Raw genomic sequence first — 25,036 nt, forward strand, 5'->3', positions numbered from 1 at the left:
ATGCGCGTTAATAGGGTCATGTCATCTCTAAGAACACATTGTTACCACCAGAGACATGAACACAAGTGAAAATCCTTTTCTAAAAGGTGCAACGTACAACAAACGTATTATAAGTGAATAGGTAACGAATAGGTAACGAATAGGTAACGAATAGGTAACAGGGTATTAACCGAGCGCTGGAACGGGTACATGCGCTCTAATAGGGTCTTTTCTTCTCTAAGAACGCATTGTTACCACCAGAGACATGAACACAATTAAAAAACGATTGATTTCAAGGTGCAACGTATACTTACCCCGCGCATTAAAAGCGAATAAGGAACGAATAAGTAACAGGGTATTATCCGAGCGCTGGAACGGGTACATATGCGCTTATAGAGTTATATCACCTCTAAGAACCCAAATCTACCACCAGAGACAACAAAACACTTGAAAATCATGTTTTAAAAGGTGCAACGTATGATACACGTATTATAAGCGAATTATAAGCGAGTGATGGAACGAATTAAACAAGGTAATAGCATGCTCCGAAACGATGTACACCCTGCTAACATGTTTAACCCCACCGCATTATGTTAGTATGTGCCTGTCCCTAGACAAGAGCCTGAAATTAAGTAGTTATCGTTTGTTTTTGTGTTACATATTTGTTTTCCGTTATTTTTTTGTATATGAAATACGGCCGTTAGTTTTGTTGTTTGAATTGTTTGAAATTGTCATATCTGGGCCTTTTATAGGTGACTACAAGGTTTGGGCTATGCTCATTGTTGAAGGCCGTACATTGACCTATAGTTGATAGTTTCTGTGTCATTTTGGTCTATTGTGGGTTGTTGTCTCATTGGCAATATACCACATCTTTTTTTTTATGCAAGCGCTAACACGGTGATTTCATCCCTTCGAACCAAGATCCATCTTCAAACATACGGACATAAAGCAGTTAAAAGGTAGAACGTATAAAAATCAAATAAGGAACAAATGAGTATCGAACATAAAGTAAAAAGGATCGGTTGAGCACAAACACATATAAATAGGTCACAAAAAGATCATTTTACCTCAACAAATTTAGAACTAGTACCAGATATGAGAGTATAAACAACAAGAAGTAATTGTAACAGGATGCTGTTACGAAGTCTCCCAAACAAAGCTCCCATAACTCGCAATTCATATGGTCCCTTGTTCATTTGATTTGATTTTTTGTCCCATACAAGAATATATATGGCTTACTGGTGGGGATCTCCACCATTTACAAGTATTCAAACAGGAGGGGGTGGTGGTGACCCCCAGGGACTTTACCTATATTTCATTTTATTTGTTTTATTGTCCCCTACAAGAATATATATGATTTAGGGGTGGGGATGTTGACCGTTTACAAGTTTTCAAACAAGAGGGGATGGGATGACCCCCTCAGGACTTCCCTTTTATCTCATTTTATTTGTTTTATTGTCCCCTACAAGAACATATATGGTTTAGGGGTGGGGATCTGGACCATTTACAAGATAATAGTACATTCTCAAATTGAACGGGGTGGGGTGACCCCAAGGAACTTCCATTTAATTTCATTTGATTAGTTTTATTGTCTCTTACAAGAATATATATAGTTTAGGGGTGGGGATGTTGACCGTTAACAAGTTTTCAAAAAAGAGGGGGTGGGCTGACCCCCTAGGGACTTTCCTTTTATTTCATTTCATTTGTTTTATTGTCCCCTACAAGAATATATATGGTTAAGGGGTGGGGATCTGGACCATTTACAAGATAATAGTACATTCTCAAATTGAACGGGGTGGGGATGACCCCCAGGAACTTCCATTTAATTTCATTTGATTAGTTTAATTGTCCCTTACAAGAATATATATAGTTTAGGGGTGGGGATGTTGATCGTTTATAAGTTTTCAAACAAGAGGGTGTGTGGTGACCCCCTAGGGACTTTCCTTTTATTTCATTTCATTTGTTTTATTGTCCCCTACAAGAACATATATGGTTTAGGGGTGGGGATCTGGACCATTTACAAGATAATAGTACATTCTCAAATTGAACGGGGTGGGGGTGACCCCCAGGAAATTCCATTTAATTTCATTTGATTAGTTTTATTGTCCCCTACTAGAATATATATGGTTTAGGGGTGGGGATCTGGACCGTTTACAAGATAATAGCACATTCTCGAATTGAAGGGGGGTAGGGATGACCCCCAGGCACTCCCCTATATTTCATGTGATTTGTTTTAATGTCCTTTAATCATTTCTGAAGACTGCATGCATCTATCACTTACAGTTTTCAAGTTACATTCATTTGAAAATTTTAGAAAATAAAATCCCATAGGGTTCTATAGTAAACCCCTCCCTTCTTTCTGTCCCCCAAAATACCCCTTAATAGACCCCAATGCACAAATGAGCGATTGATGGCTCACCTAGACATATTAGTCTAACATTTTATGAAACCCTAAGTAAATCTGACAAGTAGTTCTGGAGAAATGCTGCGGACAAGTTCATTTTTAAAGTGGCAGAAGAAGAAGAGGAAGAAGAGGAAGAAGAAGAATAATAATTAATTAAAAAGGGGGAAGGATATTAAAAATCGAATAAGTAACGAATAGGTAACGATAGGGAATAGGGAATAAGTAACGAATAGGTAACGAATAGGGAATAGGGAATAGGTAACGAATAGGTAACGAATAGGGAATAGGGAATAGGTAACGAATAGGGAATAGGGAATAGGTAACGAATAGGTAACGAATAGGGAATAGGGAATAGGTAACGAATAGGGAATAGGGAATAGGTAACCAACTTGACGTCCATGTAGCCAAGGAATTGTTCTAACAGACGTTTTTATTACTACAAAGCAAGAACAGTAACCATATCATAAAAAGCTAACTTTGTGGCAAGCAAAATAAATTATGCGTTTTTTGTTTGTTTTTGTTTTTGTTTTTAATTTTTAATGCTATACACTGATACAACGATCGTATATAGTGAATATGGATAACTGAATGCTACTTTGTGAGATATGATTAAACATAAAGTAAAGTAAATAATGATTTCAATAAAAAACAATAACAAAACATAAAAAAAAACCCAAATATCTTCATCCAATAAGAAAAAGATAAACTTATATTAAGCGCAACATATATACACAACATTTAAAGATACTACAAACAATACAGTCTCTATCCGCAAATGGTATAAACTAGAACCTATGTTTATACTTTTAATTACCGAAACGAAAATAAATTCGTCAAAACAGGAATCCTGCATATCGAACATTATCACTACTAAGTTAAGTATGAGGAGATTCTTCTATAATTCATTCGATATATAAAACGGACACAAATCCCATATTTTGCAGTGGTATAACACCATTTAATTTTTTTTACAAATAGGAGTAACACGGGTTTGGATCTGAAAAATAACATAAGGACAACCATTCCACATATCTAAAAACCATGCAACTATCAATTAAATGGTATTTGTAAAATGTTAATGCAAAGTTTTAATAGTCAAGATTTTTTTACCAGGAATGATGCATGATTATTATATATACCTGTATCTGTAGCAACATGTTTTGTGCAATATATGTAATTACACCGGTTATCTCCCTTGATTTAATGTTTGTATTATGTTAACACAGAATGTTTTTGTCTCTATATATCATTTACTTTGAATTCAAATCAATCTACATTTTGAGGTTCTAATCAACACCCAATCCATTCTTTATTAAATTATGTATCATTGTCATTTTCTTTAGTTTCTCTTGTTACCTATTCTGACATCGGACTCGGATTTCCTTTAAACTGAGTTTTACTGTGCGTATTGCTGTGTGATTGTTTTTTTTTCTACATTAGCTAGAGGTATAGGCGGAGGGTTGAGATGTCACAAAACATGTTTAACCCGCCGCATTTTTGCGCCTATCCCAAGTCAGTAGCCCCTGGCCTTTGTTAGTCTTGTATGATTTTTAATTGTAGTGCATTCATATATCTTGGAGTTTAGTATGACGTCCATTATCACTGAACTAGTACACATTTTTGTTTAGGAGCCAGCTGAAGCACGCCTCCGGGTGCAGATTTTTTCTCGCTATAATGAACATTTAAAAAAGAAGATGTGGTATGATTGCCAATGAGACAACTATCCACAAAAGACCAAAATGACACAGACATTAACAACTATAGGTCACCGTACGGCCTTCAACAATGATTGATTGATTGTTGGTTGCTTTACGCCGCATTAGCACAAAAAGGCTATATCGCGGCGAGAGCTAATTCGAATATTTTTACAATTTAAAGCATATTTTTAAAATAAGACAAAAAGTCCTTCAATATACTAAAATTCTTGACTAAAGCAAATTGATTATATACAAATAAAAAATCAACAGTAAAATAACGTGATAAAAATTAAAAACGATTTAAATATAATAACAATGAGCAAAGCCCATACCGCATAGTCAGCTATAATAGGCCCCGATAAGACAATGTAAAACAATTCAAACGAGAAAACTAACGGCCTTATTTATGTAAAAAAATGAACGAAAAACAAATATGTAACATATAAACAAACGACAACCACTGAATTACAGGCACTTGACTTTGGACAGGCACATACATAAATAATGTGGCGGGGTTAAACATGTTAGTGGGATCCCAACCCTCCCCTAACCTGGGACAGTGGTATAACAGTACAATATAAGAACGAACTATAAAAATCAGTTGAAAAAGGCTTAACTTTGGTGATTTTCGGCTATTTTATGCTCATTGGTCGAGTTGTTGTCTCTTTGACACATCTCCTATTTCCATTCTCAAATTTATTCTCCTGTCGGATTCCTAACCCCGACTAGATACGAGAAGCAGCATCTTGAATTATTCTATTGTTGTACATATATATATGATAAAAATAATGGATGTGGTATGATTGACAATGAGACAACTATCAACCGGAGTTTAAATGAAGTAGATGAAAGCATGTTTACATTGATTATTCATGAATACATAATTGTAATGGTCCCAAATCAATTCAATACATTATACACAAATATTTATAAATGGTGAGTGGCATCTCCATTGGGAACATTTATAACAACATCACTGTCGTGTGAAGAGACACCATCATCTCTTTCTGACACATATCCTGCGTTAACTTCACTACTTATTGTATTAAGAGATATATGTCCATTGGATACCATGTTTCCATGTTCGATAACTCCGTCTTCCTCTTTCAGAATTCCATTTCTGTTTGCATCCAGATGTAATTTTATGTCAGGGGTTGAATGTGAAGATTTTGGAGAGTGTTGGCCATGGTGATGGTGAAATAAGGGAAAACTATGACCAAAGCCTATACCTTTCTTTTTCGATTTTCCAAGGTTCTGATTGATGAAAGCTGAGAAAAAAAAAACACAACTTATAAACATATGATACTGCTATTTTAACTGATTTCAAATCTTAATAAATTGCCTTTAATTGATAGAACATTGAATGATATGTTGTGAACATAGTTGTGTGAAATGCTTATGAATTTGTGTAAACTTTATCACAAGTTTGGTGGTTTTAATTTTGCTTATTTTGTCTTTACCATAGACTTTAGTTTTGCGGTTTTCCGTCACCATTGTGCTTAGCGTTTTTTCAACCGTGAGCCTAAGTTTTGCTATTTCATTTCACCCGTAAGCTTATTTCTATGTTTTTTCACCCTTGAGCTAAGTTTTGCTATTTAATTTCACCCGTAAGCTCATTTTGATGTTTTTTGTTACCCTTGAACCTAGTTTTGCTTGTTTTTCTTTGCTCTTGACCTTAGTTTTGCTTGTTTTTCGTCACATTTAAGCCAATATTTAAGGTCTTTCCCCTACGCGAGGAAAGACCTTATTGTTTTTCTAATGTTTTTTTTTCTTCCAACATTTTTTTGACATGCCCTCCCCCCGTTTCTATTGAAGTCATCAAGACCAAATATTGACTATCGATAGATCTCATTAGGACGTATTAGCAGATGAGGCTGTGTAGGATTTCATCATCCCCTTTGAGAGTTATATCCCCTTGAAGCATTTTTTTTATTTGCATTTTTCTTAAAAAGTATTAGAGATAGAATAAATTTGAAAATGGCAGCATGTACAGGAACAGATGGCAATGTTAATAAACATAAAAAATTTGTAGTTTATTTACCCTGATAAGAAGTTATTCCCCTTGAAAAATTATACATTTTTGGAAAAATTATATTTTCGAGAACCGGAAATCGTAGAGACTTGGGACCTTCACCAATATTCTTTAATTCATGTGACCTTTAATTTGCACCAAGGTCAAAGGTCATCATGTGCAAAAAGAAATAACGTTGCAATTTCAAGCTTGCATATTAAGAAAACTGAAAGAGTTTGCTGCACTCATACTGTGTATAAAATGTTCCTCTCGACAAGCTCTACATTTTATACATTAAGCTCAAATATGTCCGACCGTCTGTTCAAAAGTTACAACGAGATAATTCTTAAAAGTATAGTTTTGTGTGTATATCTTTTAAAAGGTAACAGATAACAACCTACTATAAACTGCAAAGATGATCAGTAATTCAAGACCTTCAATTTGAGGTCAATGTCAGGTCATGATGAAATTTCACCTTGACCTTCACATTATACTATGACCTTGACCTTGTGATATTTGAAAGGTCAAGTGGTCCTGAGTTGAATGGTGATAGTCCCATGTCTTAACGACTTCCGGTTCTCAAGTTTGGTATTGCATCATATATTTGATGATTAATTGTGACCTTGGTGAACTTTGAAATTGTCCCAATTCTTTTTCTATAATGTTGTCCTTTAACTGTAGATCATTTATCATTTAACAGATTTGAGATATCTATTGTCGTTTTAGAGATAATGCAGTTTGAAGTTTTTCGAGCGGAGGCATGTATTTCTGAATCATCAAGAGCTTTACCACTTAAAATGTTTTAGAAATTGAAGAGGTTGACATAGTTATATGTTTGACCAAATACCAAAAACATTCCATGGAAAAAAACACCAAAAAATCAATTTGAAATTTTCAAGTTGTAAGTTTCATAACTTCTATTTATATAGTTGATATTGCATCATTATTTGCACTTTGTCAAATGGGGTCATCTGATATATCAAATTGAAGGTCTTAATAAACTCTTCTTAAAAATGAAAATTTTAAACCCCCTTTTCATCCCAGGGGGACGGGTGGGGTCATTTAGTGCAAACATTCAAATTTCTCAGATGGTAAGGTTGTCGCATATCAAATGAAAGAACATAAAGCGTACATTTCAAATTTCAAATTGACGTCTCCCAAAAATGGGTTGGATGGGGTCATTGAGTGCAAAAAATAAATGTTCTTTTAAGGTAGGGTTGTTGTATATCAAATGAAAGGTCATGATGTGTACATTTGAAATATCAAATTCCCGACCTCCAAAAATTAGTTGGATAGGGTTATTAAGTGCAAAAATCAAACTTTCAAGAACATGGTGTTGTCGCATATCAAATGAAAGCTCATCTACTCTGTTCCATATATCATAATTCCGATCTCAAAAATGTAGGCGGATGAGGTCATTAAGTGTAAAAAGCGAAAAGTTTCAGAAGGTATGCTTGTTGTATATCAAACGAAAGGTCGTACAAAGTACAATAAGAAAACATCACTTTTACAGGAAAGACCTTTCAATTGTTTTACAAACAATTGAGATACTAGTTGTTTATTTTCTTTCACCCTAAGCTTAGTTCTGCTTCTTTTTCTCCATCATTGTCCTTAGATTTGTTTTGCTGGTTGTCTTCACATGCGAGCTTTGTTGCTGTTTTGTTTTAACCTTGACCCTAGTAATAGCGTTTTTTCTTCCCATGTGAGCTTAGTTTTTTGCTTGTTTACGTTTACCATTGAGCTTAATTTTGTTTCCAAGCGAGATTGTTTACGACATTATTGCAATTTTAATTTCATAAGATCAAGGCTTACCTAAATGTTGAGATATTTTCTGTTCGGTGACACCAGCTTCGTTAGCTAGTTTTCTTACAATATCCAAAGATTGCTGAAAAAAAAACAAAACTTTACATAGTCGTTACATGGTTCGAACCGATTAATTGATGTTCACATTATTTTCTTATTATATGGACATACTGCATGATAAAATCGAATTTTTCTTTGAATTACTATTTGAATGGATACTGTAAATTTGTTTGTGTCACGTAAAGGCACGTTTGCATGAGGCCTAATACAAATATTGTGTGTGTTTCCTATTACATCTTTGAAAAAAATAGGGTAGGTAGGTAGTGAATTATTTTTATTTTTACATTTTGTTTTTACATTGAGTCTATGGGAGAGAAATTCCGACTTTAACGGTGATTATTGAAACAAGACCAAAAAAAAAACTTTAAGGTAAAATTGAGAATGAAAATGGGGAATGTGTCAAAAAGACAACAACCCGACCATAGAACAGAAAACAGCAGAAGGTCACCAATAGGTCTTCAATGCAGCGTGAAACTTCAGCACCCGGAGCGTCCTTCATCTGGCCCCTAAACAAATATATACTAGTTCAGTGACAATGGACGTCATAAAAGACTAACAAAGGCCAGAGGCTCCTGACTATTTCTATCTTAAAATATAGGATAGGAAGGGAATAGGATGCACACATACTTTTTTATGCCTAACACGATTCTTAAAAGTTATATGTGTTTTATAAATTTGTAAACATTTTGATACGTACCTGTAAATTTTTCACTTCGCTCTTTGTTTTCTTTAGGTCATGTGACACTTCCTTTTTCTGTTTGTAAAGCAGTTTCAACCGGAAGTGTTCGTGATCAATTACAGCAACAACCAAACCTTAAAATGAAACACATGCCCAAAACATTTAGATTTATCCTTGTTTCAAAAATGGAACATTAATATTACTAGTCAAGTTCTTCTATGAATACAATATATTATTGTATAGCAATATAATATTTCCCACAGAATGTAACCAAAAGTTAGCGTGCAATAAATTCCAATATTGCACTAGTGCAATAAATCTTAGAAATTCAACGACAAAATCTTTGTTTAAACCAATTTTTACTTTCAAATATTATATTGCTATACAATAAAAGGGTTATTGCATGAATATTGGGGAATATTGTCCCTCGTAGAAAATATATTGCACTCGCAAGCTCGTGCAATATAAAATTCTACTCGGGACAATATTCCCCAATATTCATGCAATAACCCTATATTATAGGTTTCACTTAAATAAGTTGAAACTGCCTCAATGAGATGATTTGAAATTTTTAAAAAAGATGCTAGGAGTTTCTGAACACTGACTGTTTTCGTTGTTTTGAACTTGTATTCCCCAGAGTAATACATCAAAATGATGATAAATATTAATCAAAATTTATAGTCAAGTTTGAAGATCAGTTTCCATGGAAATACTTTTTTTTCACATTTTAAATATATTAGGTGTATTGTTAATTATCATTAAGTATCCTAATTTCGATGAACTCTTTGTTTATAAATAAAACAAAAATAAAATCTACTTACTATTTACTACTCGAATGACCCGCCATGGCACCAGGAATGCTAAGATGATAACAAACTCTTGTATTTTATAGGCGCTTATACCTTTCAAGAAATATACGTCAACAAACAAAGACCCAAAGACTATTACACAGTCAAAAACCTACAATGAACAAATTAATCAGGCTTAAAGACTGTATTTACCCAATCAAATATGTTAAACAATTACAATAAATATAGAAAAAGTTTAATGGCTGACCTAAAGATTATTTTTTTTTCTTTAAAGAAAACGTTCTGTATGACCAAATCCCGAAAAAAAATAGCCACAGTGACTGTCTTTGTGATATTTTGATACAAGTATTAATTTTATGAACAGTGACAATCTAAAAGCAAACTATGGTATCAATGAATGTGTTATGATATGAAGCAGAAAAATAAATTCTTGTCACTTTGAGCAGCTGCTTATATATTTTGCACTTACCTCTAATTTTCTTTCAAAAAACCTCGTTCCATATGCTAATATCTTACAGATTGTCTGAAAAATAACATATGAATACAAAGGATTGCATGTATGAATACCGTATCGTTTACTTATAAGACAAACTAAAGACATAAACAGCCGTAAAATGATTGTAATGTACTAAGCATTTCTTTAACAGACAAGGAAACGGAAATGGTAAAATCCCATAATGACTAGCAGACAAACAGACATATAGACACAAATATGTAAAAAACCGAGACATTTCTGAAGACTAATTATTTTACAAGTGATTTTGTTATTAATCCAAGGGGCCTTGGTGACCAACTAGTCTAAGTCATCGAACAACTGTATCCCTTAATCTATATAGTCAACAATGAGGTTGTGAATTAGAATTCCGCGACCATGTGCGCTTTGTTCTAAGGCCAACTAAAATTAATTAGTAGATTTTCATCCAAAGTTTTGAAAAAAATGGGGCGGGTGGGAGGATTTTATTTTTTAAATTTTATTTAATATGAAACCTTCTTGTAACGTGAACTTCATATATATATATATGCAAGTGTTATAATTAGCTTATACCATGTACATGTGTAAACATGTATAAAGTAAACAGTAAAATAATGGAGAAATTCTCTATTCAGTTGGACTCCTTTTTAAGCAATGGTTTGTAGTCCCCATAAAATAATACAAATGCAATGGTATGCAACACAAGTATTATGAATGAAATGAGAACTCAAACAGTGTTGGTAATAGTAGGGTTGTCGCCTTTTAAGATTCTCAAGTTATGCAAGACTGAAGCAAATATGATTACACTGTAAAGCATGAAGTTGTTTAATGACTCTTTTAAGGGTATTTGTGGTGTTTATAAACAAAAACAATAGCCATGGGTAAATCTAAGGGCTTTCTACAACACAATGTGTATGTTTGCCGACTTTTTGAACTCAATATACGGTCATAGATCTAACAAGTTCGTGCTTTTGTCAGTTTCTTTAATCCAGTTATGTTTTTTTTTCTACCAATGTGTTCCACGATTCTTTCGCTTTTGAAATCTTTCAGAGCCCAAATTTGCTGACAATAAGTCAATATTTTATTAAAAAAAAATATCCACGGTTTTCTAATGACAGAAATTTCCAATTTGTGTCATACCGCGATTTGCGTTCTTGGACACAGCGTATTACTCGTAACCCGAATATTTAATGCCCTTCTGGTTATCTATGTCTATTCCCCGTAGATATTGTCATCATTGAGCAGCAGAATTTGTGAACATAATCGTTTTAAAGTACTCGAAACAAGAAATATGAAAACTGAAATTCGAAACAGGAAGTTCGAATAAAACGAAATTACTGACGGTTACCGGTAACGGAAATGAACAAAATCCGGAAATCGTAAATTTTTGAAAATAAAAAAAATCGGGGCGGGACGATTTCAGAGAGGCGGGCGGGGATGAAAATCTATCAATTAATTTTAATTGGCCTAATCTTAATTGACTAGGATTGTTACCGAGTTTTCCTATAATTGGTATGTTTTCTCAAAGTATTCCGGCTTCCTCCACCAATAAAAACTGCTACGAAAATGCGCAATAGTGCTGAAAATGGCGCTAAACACCTATCAATCAAACAATCAATCAATCAATCATTAGTTTGATGTAATGCATTCACTATCATTATATATTAGACATGACAGTAACTATAACGGCCAAATGCAATGCAACAAAAACCCCATAACATTTAAATGATAAGTGATTTCTAATTATTCACCTCAGCAGCTAAAATTGCTAAAATACTAATACTGGCTTTATGAAACGCATGCGCTAATTCCTCTTCAAAACTATGCGCATGATCGCCTTCATGTTCATCGTGATGATCCTCCTTTGTACTGTTTCCGTGTTCATTATCTGTTCCATTGATTTGGGTATCAGTATGGACATTGGCAGATCGTTTTCCTATCGTATGAGGAGTGGATGCTTCATGAAGACTGGTTCCTTGATGTGAAATCGTTGTCAATTCAGGACTACAGTTAAAACCTGCTGATGGTAGTTTGTTGGTTTCAGAATGGCTCCAATCTATATGTGCGTGTAAAAGTTTAGAATACAGTGGTTTTACATCCGGTATTTCGACAACTGCTAATTCCATCGGATGGATGGCTTTCATATCAATGATGAAGTTGTTTGTTACAGATTCTGATGATTCAAGAAGTCCTGCAATACACATACAACAATGGTCATTATTCACTTTTTGATGATTTAAATTTTATCATACACATCATTATTTATTTTGTGTTAATTTGAAATGGTAAGACATTAAACTAATGTGTAAATAGCATTGTAAAGTCAGGACGAATCATAAAATTAACCGTATGTTCCGTGTTGAACTTTCAGTGGCAAATATTTTATGCATATTCAGGATGACGCGGATAAGACAAGCGAGTCGTTTATAAGGTTATTACTACTATTCATTTGCTGCAAAACTTTTAACATCTTTATGATCTGAAACCTGTGGTTATCCCAACGTAGCGACAAGAAACCGTACAATACTACAAAACTCCAATGTTACACAGGTAGACTACATGTTCTATTCAAACTAATTCAAGGATTTTCAAGTATTTGGAATCGGATTTTATTCCTCTCGAACGTACTTAATTAAGACTAATTTAACCCAGAAACACATGACTTGTTCACTGAAATTGGCAACTGGTTCCTGCATTGTTCTGCATTTTATTGGAAAGACTTAATTTAAATCCTACTTTGAGCACAGTTTCTTTTCAGTTATTACCAGTCCAGAATAATTATTTCAATAATTCTCCTGATACTCCCTTTTTGTTCACAAGAATATCAATTAATTATTCCCTTAGACCCTTTGTACTTCCCTATTCTATTGACAGAAAGTTGCGAATACGAATATGCAATTAATTCAATATTAGGAAACAGATTAAACCATTACTGAATGAATAATAATAAAGTATACGAAATCATTTTAAATTTAGTATTTGGAAATGAATAGTTTGGACAGGATAGAAAAGGAAATTAAACTATACCTTTAACATAATACATGTCCAGAATAAGTTCTCCCAATACAAGGATACAGTCGATGACGTTCAGAATAATTATACAGAATAGTACTTGTTTACTATGTAAAACATGTTCCCCCTTTCTTCGTGCTCTGAAAGTAACACAAATAGTACTGATTAATTGCGATTGATAAATTAATGGATTGATTGATTGGTTGTTTGAAGTACTCAACGTCATATGGCAATTGTTGTTATATATGTTGCATACGGTAACATTAAGTGAAGGATTTTGAATTTCAAATTCAAAATTTCATTAGCTTCAACCGCAATATATGTACAGCAATTTCTAATCGTTTTATTAAGTAACAGGCATCCTATTTCTCTTTAGATTTCATTGAATAAAACGAAATATGTTGGTCTATTTATCTACTTACTGAAGCTGTGCAAGTTTTACAAAATATATTAATATCACTATTCTTAATAAAGTTTGTAACTATGGTAATACGTTTGATTTAAATAGCTAACAAGTGAAACGATTATTTTCTTTTTCAATAAGAAGTATTTAATTTGTTCGTAAACTTGCTTCAAATTACTTATTTAACCAGCTTTTGATAAGGAAACAGTCCATTTTAATCATTCATAACTTGATCAGAACATGACTAAGAAAAGTAATATTCTCGTATACTAGTATTTGAACAAAAACTTTGACAATTCTTGTATATTGGGACGCGATTACGCTGGCTAATGATAAACATGTGTTTCTATAGAAATAGTCTATTTCGAGGGGAAAATGTTGAAAGATCAGATCACGTATTTCACTACTACCGTTGAATGTGTGTTTATATGGTTGATTTTTATGCATTTCTCTCAAATGCTCTTTAAGGATTATGTTGTATATTTTAACTTGTGATGTATTGCGGTTTGCTCGTTGTGTGTATGCTTTATCCTCTAAGTTGTGCTAAAATAAATTTGAACGAATACTGAGAACATTTTTCCATCCACTTTTCCTCGCTGAGACATCACCGAATGAAACTTTTTTTCTTGAATGTATGCCTCACATCCAGACTCGACGGGTGTCACTTAAAAGCAAGATCCGCTTAGCTTAGGGATCCCAAGAAATCACCCTAGGTTTTTTTGTGGAATTTGCATTGCTCAGTTTCTAGTTTTCTATGATGAGGTCTGAAGATTGTTAATTTTATTTAGATTTTTTGCTATTGTGTTGTCGGTTTTTCTTCGGCTTATGATTTTGATTTTCCATTATATGTTTTTTTCTGCCTCTGATTTCAGAAGAAAACTTTCAAAATGTGCAAAATTACCATTATTATTAAATTAATTATAGCTTATACCCAGAATTGAGATTTAGACGATTTTTTCCACATTCACTACTTTTGTTTCCTTTAGTTTTAATTGTTCTCTTATTCAAAACGACACATCATTCTTACAAAAACGGAGATGAACTAGAAAATTATGAGAGAAAATTGGTAGCAACGTTCGTTTAAGTATTTAGATACCGTTTGTATCTCGAGGAAATTATTAACAGGATATTCATTAGACGAAGTCTCGAATGCGAAAACTGTTTTTTGGTACTCTTAAAATTCTGTAACCAGACATAATAATTGAGCATATAAAAGCAAATTGTGATCCGGGTATATTCCATTTGAGAAGATATTCTATTTTTAGGAGATAATGGTTCTTCATTTTAGTATTCACAATATATTAAAACTTTAACCAACAAACAATTTTCCTATAAAACATTTTATCTCAGAAAATGTTTAAATGAATTTACATGTCTATGTGGTGTGGCTGATTACGTCTGACTTTATTCCTCTTACTTAATCGCCCAAAGATATTATGATAAACTAGATACACGTAAATAATAATTGAACAAGTCAATAAATCTATATTAGGTGTTAAGAATAAACAATCAATTTCACTTAATTTATATTGTTATATAAACAAATTGTATTGTTGAATAAATCTTACTTTCCAAATAACGTCTGAGGTGGAGCTCTATTTTCTCTTTGTATTTCTAACTCCAACCTCTTCTCTGTTTTATCCAATATAGTATGGAATCTGGTTATAGCTAAAGAACCAGAAGCCAAAGCCTAAAACGTTACAATACATTTTTCATATGAACTTGTGCATATCACATGGTAATGCTAGAAATTAATTGCAAATAAAATTGAGAATGGAAATGGGGAATGTGTCAAAGAGACAACAACCCGACAGTAATACATTTGTTTGCCAGTTGAGGAATTTGACGTTTATTAAGATCTCCGAGGACAGTTGGTAGTTGTATTTGGCTTCTGTTGGATAGTTCTCTCAATGACAATCATACCACATCTCCTTGTTCTATATAAATTGCAGATCTTTGTTAGTCCTCTTTTTAGAGCTTGAGATAAGACATAAGCACTTGTCTATCATTTGAGACCTTATACTTGCCTCTAGATGTTAAAGGCATTTTAAGGTTGCTGTCCTATTTATGTTGACGTTTGGATTTTTCTATTGTGTCAATTGATTGGTTACTGTCTCATTGATGTTTATCGAACTTCATTGATTTTAATTCTCAGAAGCCGGTTTTTTTTTAAATCGGGATACTGGAAGCTTTGGTATTATCCTTATACAAAACAACTGAAAAGTATTTTCTAGGCCCATTTCAACCCAACGCGCACATTTGGATAAGTTGTAAATATCAGGCTTTAGTGGATCAATCTTTAGGTAAATGCTTATGATTATTCAATTCAAACCAAAATTTCACCAAGAAATCATAAAATACAAAAACAAATTTATCCGGAAAATGATAGTATGTTGGTGTAGTTATTCTATTGGTAAATGCCATTACCTTGAGACCTCTCTCAGGTTTTTTCTTCATCTTCGGCGAATAGCACAGAGGTGGGTCTGTAATAAGGGGAAATGAATCAATGAAATTGATAGAATGAAAAATGAAAAAAATACTTTAATTCTTAATTAAATCTTTGAACGGATTCAGATTGATTTATAAGATAACAATATTTTAAATCTTGAAAAGTTATAAACTTAATAATTGTAAGTAATCTCTATAATAAAACATGAGATGCAATAAAATAACACATTCAGATTTACCTTGTATTGTAGATGTATAACTGATGGACTAGGATGATAATATAGAACCTGTTTTATTTTATTTATTACTTATATACTTATATATGATAAAAGAAGATATGTCAATTCGAAATGTTACAAAAAATATATTCTATTTAGTGTAATGACATTATATATAGTCTTTAATGATCACAATATGTGTGTGGCTATTATAAGTAAAATATTTGACGTAGTGCAACAGTATCTAACTTAAAGGTATTTTGTGTAAAACGGAACAAATATTTGAAGGAACATGACATCATATCAATATAGAACCGGTGTCAAAATAAAAACTAAAAATAGTGTTAAAAGGCAAAAAAAAAAAAAAAAAAAAAAATAAAAATAAAAAAAATGAAACAACTGAAATATTTTTTAGTTCTAAAAATTAAGATTTATTTGACAATATGACGTCGATAATACACAAACACAGTGTTAACAATCCTATCAATGAAACCACATTAGGTGTTGTTTGAATGACAGTGCACAAGTTATACACCACAGAGCAAAACACATATTTTGACAATTATATATTTTCTCATATATAAGCTACCGTTTGATCTTCTGCAGTGGAAAAGGTTTTAACCGTATATTGTGAGCAACATAATTTCATTATAATTTCAAATTTATCAACGAAGAATTTAAGCAAGGTAAATTATAAATTATGCCAGTGCCAAATAATACAATTATCTGAGCTGTTCATGAACCGTAACTGGTAATTATTATCAGAATAGGAAAAATAAATAAATCCTGATTGCTAAAAGTAATAAGCAAGAGACTTGTATTTTGATTAAATTCGACAAAAGTACAGTAAGCACACGATTAAACGCAATCTTACCCTTAGAAAGTATATTCCTAAATTAAAAAAAAAAATATAGTATAATATTTTGATATCTTGATAAACAGGTTTTTCTTTATGCTGAAAAACTGGTTTAAAGATGTGTATTACTCGATTTATTTCACTTGACTGGGCGGAGTTTAACCAGTTCGCTCATAATAAACCAGTCCATCTATAGATAGGTGTTTTAGGATAAACTCATCAATGAAGTGTCCAGTCATTGTTTTGTAAATTTCTTTGATAGGTGATTAAAAATCAGTAATAATTAAAACCGCAATCATCCTTATCACACACATCTTCAAATAGACTGTCCCATATGCAAATTAAAATGTAAGCTCCGCCCGATCAGTTGAAATAACATTGGTAATAAACTGTGGATAAAGCTATGTCTGTGTTACACCACAAAAATCATTTTTGAATATTAAACTAATTTTTAAAGGGTAATTAGAAAATAATCTTTGTGAAATATGAATGTTATACTTTTTTTTATAACAAATATGAATAGAAGTAATAGTAGTTAAAAGGCAAACAAAAAGGTAGACTAATAACCCCCAAAAAATATTCAGAGGTCACCATTTTACTTTGATTTGTGCTCAGAACAATAATTGACATTTTAAACACAATACAGAGAATAAAACAACACTCATTCAGTCACAGAACTGGTTTGATGTAACTTCAATGAAATTTGCTGTAACCGAATTTAGCCAACATTGTGTGCTTTTAATAGTTATCCCACGATGACACACCAAGTCCGAGTGGGATAACTATTTTACATCCCAGCTGTTTTAGATTAGACGAAAAACCATTTACAATTCATAAAATCTAGTTTTGAACCATTATAATATACTTTATACATTACTATATGATTTATACCTTTTTTGACCCCCGAACACGATGAGTAGATATCAAACAATGTAAACTCGCCCCACTGGCCAATCGGCCCAACCTATATCGCCACTTTATGAAAAAATCGCCCCACTCTTGTTAACTGACTTGCCCCACTTTTGAAAAAGTGTAAAATCAAACTGAACAATCACTGACAACTCACTTATTAACGAAAACGGTTTAAACCCCACCGAATAAAGGTCTGCCAACTCGCCCCACTTAAAATATCTTGCTTCCTTTAAGTATGTTAAATTACTGATAGTTCGTATCCAGTCGTCCTGGTGTAGTGGTTGTGTCGTGGCTTGATATGCTAAAGGTCTTGAGTTCGAATCCCAGCATATACACTGGATTTTTTCTACGTGAATTTTGATAGATAATCTTTTCCGTATAATTGTATATTTAATTATAAGTTTTATAGTGGATTTGACATTCCCGCCAAAATGTTACAGAACAAAGGAAAGCATGCATAACAAAGAAACTCAAACTGGGGTGATCGGTTGGGGTGATCCGGCTCAGATCACCCCTGTTAGAACAAAGGAGCTGGGATGTAACTTTCTTGGTAAAATGAAATCATGTCTTCAAATATATGAATTTTGATAGCAGCACTAAAGAAATGATATAATTAAAGAACATAGAAATCAGTAAAAATATGATCATCAACAATTAAACAGTTTATTCATCACAAAAAAACTTCACAAAAGAATACCCTTCAATGCAAACTGAACACACAGGTAAGGGGGAGGTCAGGATCCGGCTTATATGTTTTAACCCGCCACATTCTGTATGTATGTGCCTGTCCAAAGTCAGGAGCCTGTAATTGAGTGGTTGTCGTTTGATGCTGTGTTACATATTTGTTTTTGTATATTAATTAGGCCGTTAGTGTTCTCGTTTGAATTGTTTTACATTGATTTCGGGACCTTTTATAGCTGACTATGCGTATGGCCTTTGCTCATTGTTGAAGGCCGTACGATAGCTGTTAATTTCTGAGTCATTTTGGTCTCTTGTGGAGAGTTGTCTCATTGGCAATTATACCACATCTTCTTTTTTCATATACACAACAAACACAATCTTGTCAGCTCGAATTTTCATATCCCCCTACCCCCCTCCACCACAAAAAACAAAAGAACAAAAACAATAATAAAAAAAAAAATTCCCAAAGAAATAGGATGGGTAGACGGTTTTTGATAATACGCAAACCTTCCCCTTATCTCTCTGACCAATAAGCAAAACTCATACTGGAAGATATAATTGGCACCGACATGATAAAATGATAATAATTCAAACGAAAAAAAGAAATTCGTGTATGATTAGTCTAATACAATAAACCTAAAACATTAAAGCAGCTATCAACCAAGAGACATAAATAATTGTACAGAGTTGTTATGACAGTGAGAGGTCTCCTCCTGTAGTATAATATTGTAAAAATAGTAAGAAAACAATTAATCAGGGAAAACTACATCGAAGAACTGATTTTGGTACAATTGTATTGTTACTACAATTTTGTATTTTACTTTAAAAAAGATAGTCGGAAGATATCAAAGGAATATCAAAACTCATAAAGGGTTGACAAATTGACTATGCCAATTTATTGCTATTCCGTTATATTTGGGGTTTTTTCCTTATCTATTTCTATCTTTAGTAACTGTGGTTTGTAGAACAAGTTTGAAGAACTGGTTGGATAGTATCTATATATAAGTCTTTAGTGAGTACTGCACCAGCATTTCATAGGCGGGAATACGGGTGGGGTATATAAGTCCGATACTTGGATAATTTGTATCGAGGTGCTCTCAGTAACTTCAAAGTAACAACACGTTCTGCATAGTATATTATCGAAGTTACTGCATTTTGACTTGCCTCTTATTTCGCCATGTAGATAGATTAGAAATGTTTTAAATTCGGACGAATTTATGAGGGAGAATTTAATGGTATAACACGAATAACAACAAAAAGACATATACCCGTACTCAAAACACAACAAAGAAACTAAAAACTGAGGAACACGAACCCTTCTCAACCCTTCCATCTGAAATACAAAATCATGAACATTATACCAGAGCTGTGATAGACAATCGATATATTATATACTGACCATTGAATGATCTTTAAGTTATTTGTGTGGTATTTGTGTAATGTCTACTTCATGTATTCACGATCTACTTTTATTCAAATCGTGACACTTTCCTTTCAACAACAATTAGATAAAATCTGTTTACCAAGAAATTGTTACACAATTCGAAAGATATCTAACCGCTTTAACTTTGTGTGACCTATTCAATCAATCTCCGCAAGAAAAACTACTGCATAATAAAAACGATATCTTTGATAGAAATGTTTGTTAAACACTTTTAAAATTTATTGATAATATCGATAGCCGAAATCAGTGCAAGTACCACATGACCATAAGCAATACAAGAAGTCCAGTCTAGTAATGGACATCTATCAATACTCAAAATTGCAGTTCTTTATTCTAAACATTAACATTATAAACAGTAATGCATTATTATCAAAATCCACACAAGTATATGTACAAATATCATTAAATATTTCATAAAAGAATAACCATAAAAGCAAACTGAACACTCAACAAACAGAAACTTGTCAAAGGATATATTTAAAGAAAACAAGAACAAATAACAAACTAGACAGCTCTATTTTACACCCCCTCCAAAAAATAAAAGAAATGGGATTGGTAGACGGTTTTTATAATACGCACACCTTTCACATACCTTTCTTATCAATAAGAAAAACCCAAACTGTAAGATATAAGAAGAACCGACATGATAAAATGTAAAATATTTAAAACGAGAAAAAAGTGACCTCGTTTATGCTAGCCTAAAACAATAAACTTTAACACTTATAGCAGGCATCAACTAACGACATCGACTGAAATGCAGACTTCCGACCTGGGAAAGGACCTACACAATTGGGCGGGGTTGAAATGACAGCGAGCGCACTCCTGTAATATACTTTTGATAGTCGTGTACAGACACAAAATGTCAACAAGTTGTAAATTCAGTTGTATCAAGCCCGACATTAGACGTTAAAATGGTAGAGAAAAAAATAATTATTTAGATAAAAATACGTCAGCATCGTAGAAACAGTTTTGGTACAATTCGATTGTTCTCTTTTACTTTAAAAAGAGAGATGGAAGATACTAAATAAACTCATTATAGAAACCAGGACTAAATTTTGTATATACGCCAGACGTGCGTTTCGTCTACAAAAGACTCATCAGTGACGTTCGAATCCAAAAAAGTTAAAAAGGCCAAATAAAGTACGAAGTTGAAATGGAAATTCAATATCATCAGGGGCTAACACATTGATAACGACATGATGGTATAAAACTAAAAGCGACCGGAGGACAAATAACAAAACACAACAATGAAAATAAAGAATGAGGAACACGAACCCTACTGAACACTTTCATTTAAAATACAAAAGACATAACCATTATACCAGTGTTGTGATAAACAAACAATATATTATATACTGATCATTAAATATTATTTAGTTATTTTTTTCGTATGATTGTCTTATTCATGTATACACAGGATTTACTTTTCTTTTTCTTTTGACAAGAAGAAGAAAATACTGTTTTTACCAAAGAATGGTTACACAATAAGAAAGATATTTAACGACTTTAACTTTGTTTGACCTATTCAATCACTCACCGGAAGACAAACCACAAAACAATGATAAAGATAACTTTGATAGCTATGTTTGTTAAAAACTTTTAAAGTTTATTGATGATACTATCTTTCTTTGAAATAGTCAATACATTTGATGAAACTTTAGAAAAACACTGTTGTGATTAAATGCCATTTATTGATGCGCCTTAAGGTGAGAACAAAAATAAGTAAACAATTGTCACCCATTTTATGATAATTTGAATACGGTCAACCATATGAAATTATTGTGTGAGATAAATAAATAAACTATAAAAAGTCAATTTATGTATTAAATAAACACTTACGATTTGTGTTCTTTAAATCGTTCTTTTGGTAAACTCCATCCATCTTAAAATCTAGGAAAAGAAGTGTCTGATAGATCACATTACGACACGCAAACAGTCAATGTTGATACATAAACTTGGAACAAATGAATAAGAGGTAAAATATAAAACTGCATGCACTCAATGGTATGCTATAATTCACTCAATGCAGATTTCACCAAATTGACAGATATACCATATATATATATATATGTTCCGGACCATATGAGCATTTGGACCATACGCGTATGGTCATGACCATATGGGTATATACTCATATGGTCCGACCATACGCGTATGGTCGGACCGTACGCGTATGGTCGGGGTAGTTAAGAGGTACATTTATTCTTACCTCTTTATATAACCCTTCTAGTTGTCACGTCATTAAAAAGACACTACCAAAGGTTATGTTTTCATTAAAAATTAGTAATAACAAGATTAACTAAATAAAATAAGCAGTTTCACACAGTAAATTTCATCACTAGTCAAAACTATAGTAAACACATTTTTTTTTTCATTACCGATATGTTATTACGAGTTAATTGCAAAATGTCGACCTGGGAAGATAACTTCCAAAAATATCTTAATGAACTGTTACACAAGAAGTCAACTGTTTTACTATAACCTGACGTAACAATCGACAGGATAACGAGTCTAATAAATTGCTTACTTTTGAAACTTAGTATAATTAGCATTAGCAGTGCAATATTCATATTTTTTTATACTTATACATGTTTTGTTTTAAAAAAAATGAATGACGTCACCGGCAAGGACACTAGCTTATTTTTTAAAGTTGTCTGGTGATATGATGTACTTCAGTCATGTAACGATATTGGAGATCTAGAGCTTTTTCACCGTAGACACATCGGAATGACCCAGGACCAAAGAAAGGCTATGGTACCGTGGGGACGTAAAAGTCACATTACGCATCCATGCAAGAATACAATTAGCGATGAAAACTAACTTTGGCATCAATATTTAATGTTATTTGAATTGTAAATAATACAATTGCATGTAGCAATCATTGTTATTTTATAAAGTTTTCTCATGTATATTATTGAAAAATATACCTATATGGTCCAAATACTCATATGGTCCGGCTCGTTTATAACCAAACGAGTATATACTCATATGGTCCGATCATACGCGTACGGTCGGACCATACGCGTATGGTCGGACCATATGAGTATACGCATATGGTCATGACCATACGCGTATGGTCCAAATACTCATATGGTCCGGAACATATACATGTTGATGATTCAAAATTGGCAACAATCCTAATAAAAGTGACCTTTAATGACTGGAAATAAAAAATACAACAAAGAAGCTAAAGAACAACAAACAAGCTAAAGAACAACAAACAAGCTAAAGAACAACAAACAAGCTAAAGAACAACAAAGAATCTAAAGAACTAAAAGAAGATAAATACTGAGGGGTCACGAACCCTACTGAACCCGTTCATTTGAAATACAAAACACATGACCATTATGCCAGAGCTGTGATAGACAATCGATATATTATATACTGACCATTAAATGATCTTTTAGTTATTTGTGTCGTATTGTTGTGTACTTCATGTATATGTTGTATACAAGTTGTAATGTTGTTCAAATTATAAATTGTACAGATCTTTTGTACAAGTTATTAGTGCTTTATGACTCGCATAACACAAAGGGATGATGCAATCACAGTTATTTGTTTCGCATATTTCTGTCATATTTCCACAACTTCATGATACAGTCTAATACTGATTAATGATACAACACATTATAATCACACAAAAAGACTTTTTAATGGATTTGATTTTGGTATCAGAAGAAAAATAAAATTAGAATTTTAGCCATTCACGTATCCTCATTTCCAGTTTTAGGACAAAGAGAATAGCACACAATGTTAGGTTGAAGTATATAAATTTGAATTTAAGACAATAGACTGATGCATTTTTGAAGATAAACTTTTATCACCTGTGCAAAATGTGTCAAAAAACTTATAACTTGTACAAAAACCTTGTACGAATTATAATTTGTACAATTTTACATCTTGTACACAACATATGCTTTATGATCTACTTTTATTTTCCTTTCGACAACAAGAAGAACATACTGTTTTTACCAAAGAATAGTTACACAATTCGAAAGATATCTAACCACTTTAACTTTGATTGACCTATCCAATCACTCACCAGAAGACAAACAACAAAATAATGAAAAAGATACCTTTGATAGATATGGTTGTTAAAAACTTTTAAAGTTTATTGATGATACTATCTTTCTTTGTTATGGTCAATATGTTTAATGAATTTTTAGAAAAACATTGTTAGGGTCAAATGCCATTTATTGATGCGCCTAAAGGTGAGAATAAAAATAAATAAACAATCGCCCGCAAATTTGATGATAATTTGAATACGGTCAACCATTTGAAATTATTGTGTGTGAAATTAATAAATAAACTATAAAAAGTCAATTATTTATTAAATTACCACTTTATAAAAATAACTTACGATTTGTGTTCTTTGAATCGTTCTTTTGATAAACTCCATCCATCTTCAAATCTCAGAAAAGAAGTGTTTGATATATCACATTACGACGCTTAAACAGTCAATTTTAAAACATAAGTTGGGAACAAATGAATTAGAGGTAAAATATAAAACTGCATGCACTCAATGGTATGCTATAGTTCACTCAATGCATATTGCATCAAATTGACAGCTGTATCATATATATACATGTTGATGATTCAAAATTGGCAACAATCCTAATAAAAGTGACCAGTAATGACTGGAAATTACTTTTATGGTAACACAAGAAAAAATGCACAATTGTTCAAAACAAACCTGGAACAAAAACACGTATGCATTTTATTGGAAAACTCGAATGATTATTTGTATCTTAATGACAAATAAATTTAGCGTAATGTGAGATGTTTAATTAATTGTCATTATGTTTTGTTACAGAGGACAAAGGAAAAGTGACAAAATATTTAAAATGGTCTCAATATTGCAAAATTCTTTCGATACAGTATTCATTTGTAACGCCCATTACTTTCATCCTTGTGTTTGCGATGTTTTTCACCGTCTGTTTACTTCATAAGAGAAAATAATGTTCACAAAATCTCGTTAACTTTTGAAAATCAACAAGATAAAAATTCAAATTTGCAAATAAAATTGATGTAAATAAAAATACGTTTGTCTGATCTTTGATTAACTTTTAGTTACATCAGTTCAAGGTCGTTCAACCTAACATAACCGTAAGTCACATGACTTGGGATCTGAATCTTTGGTGGTCTTAT

The 25,036-nt window shown here is 32.5% G+C and overlaps 1 protein-coding gene across 1 annotated transcript; it reads right to left on the minus strand.

The window, feature by feature from the left end:
* Positions 1 to 3,312: 3,312 nt before the first annotated feature.
* LOC143082903 (uncharacterized) lies at positions 3,313 to 24,413 on the minus strand. Its single transcript, XM_076258901.1, has 11 exons — positions 24,249 to 24,413; positions 21,728 to 21,778; positions 15,757 to 15,812; positions 14,898 to 15,019; positions 12,942 to 13,066; positions 11,666 to 12,105; positions 9,912 to 9,965; positions 9,455 to 9,593; positions 8,652 to 8,767; positions 7,904 to 7,976; positions 3,313 to 5,348 (listed from the first exon to the last, which is right to left on the minus strand). The coding sequence occupies exons 1-11, from the start codon at positions 24,289 to 24,291 to the stop codon at positions 5,008 to 5,010; spliced, it is 1,560 nt and encodes a 519-aa protein (XP_076115016.1). The 5' UTR covers positions 24,292 to 24,413; the 3' UTR covers positions 3,313 to 5,007.
* Between the last annotated feature and the right edge of the window lie 623 nt (positions 24,414 to 25,036).

Source organism: Mytilus galloprovincialis, chromosome 7 (genome assembly GCF_965363235.1).
Source record: "Mytilus galloprovincialis chromosome 7, xbMytGall1.hap1.1, whole genome shotgun sequence".
NCBI classification, from domain to species: Eukaryota; Metazoa; Mollusca; class Bivalvia; order Mytilida; family Mytilidae; genus Mytilus; species Mytilus galloprovincialis.

Coding starts and splice junctions, on each gene's coding strand:
- LOC143082903 (XM_076258901.1), bottom strand. CDS start 24,291: ATGGATGGAGTTTATCAAAAGAACGATTCAAAGAACACAAATC. Junction 15,813..21,727: donor CGATTTAAAGAACACAAATC/GTAAGTGTTTAT, acceptor CCCTTATTACAG/ACCCACCTCTGTGCTATTCG. Junction 12,106..12,941: donor GGACATGTATTATGTTAAAG/GTATAGTTTAAT, acceptor TGTGTATTGCAG/GACTTCTTGAATCATCAGAA.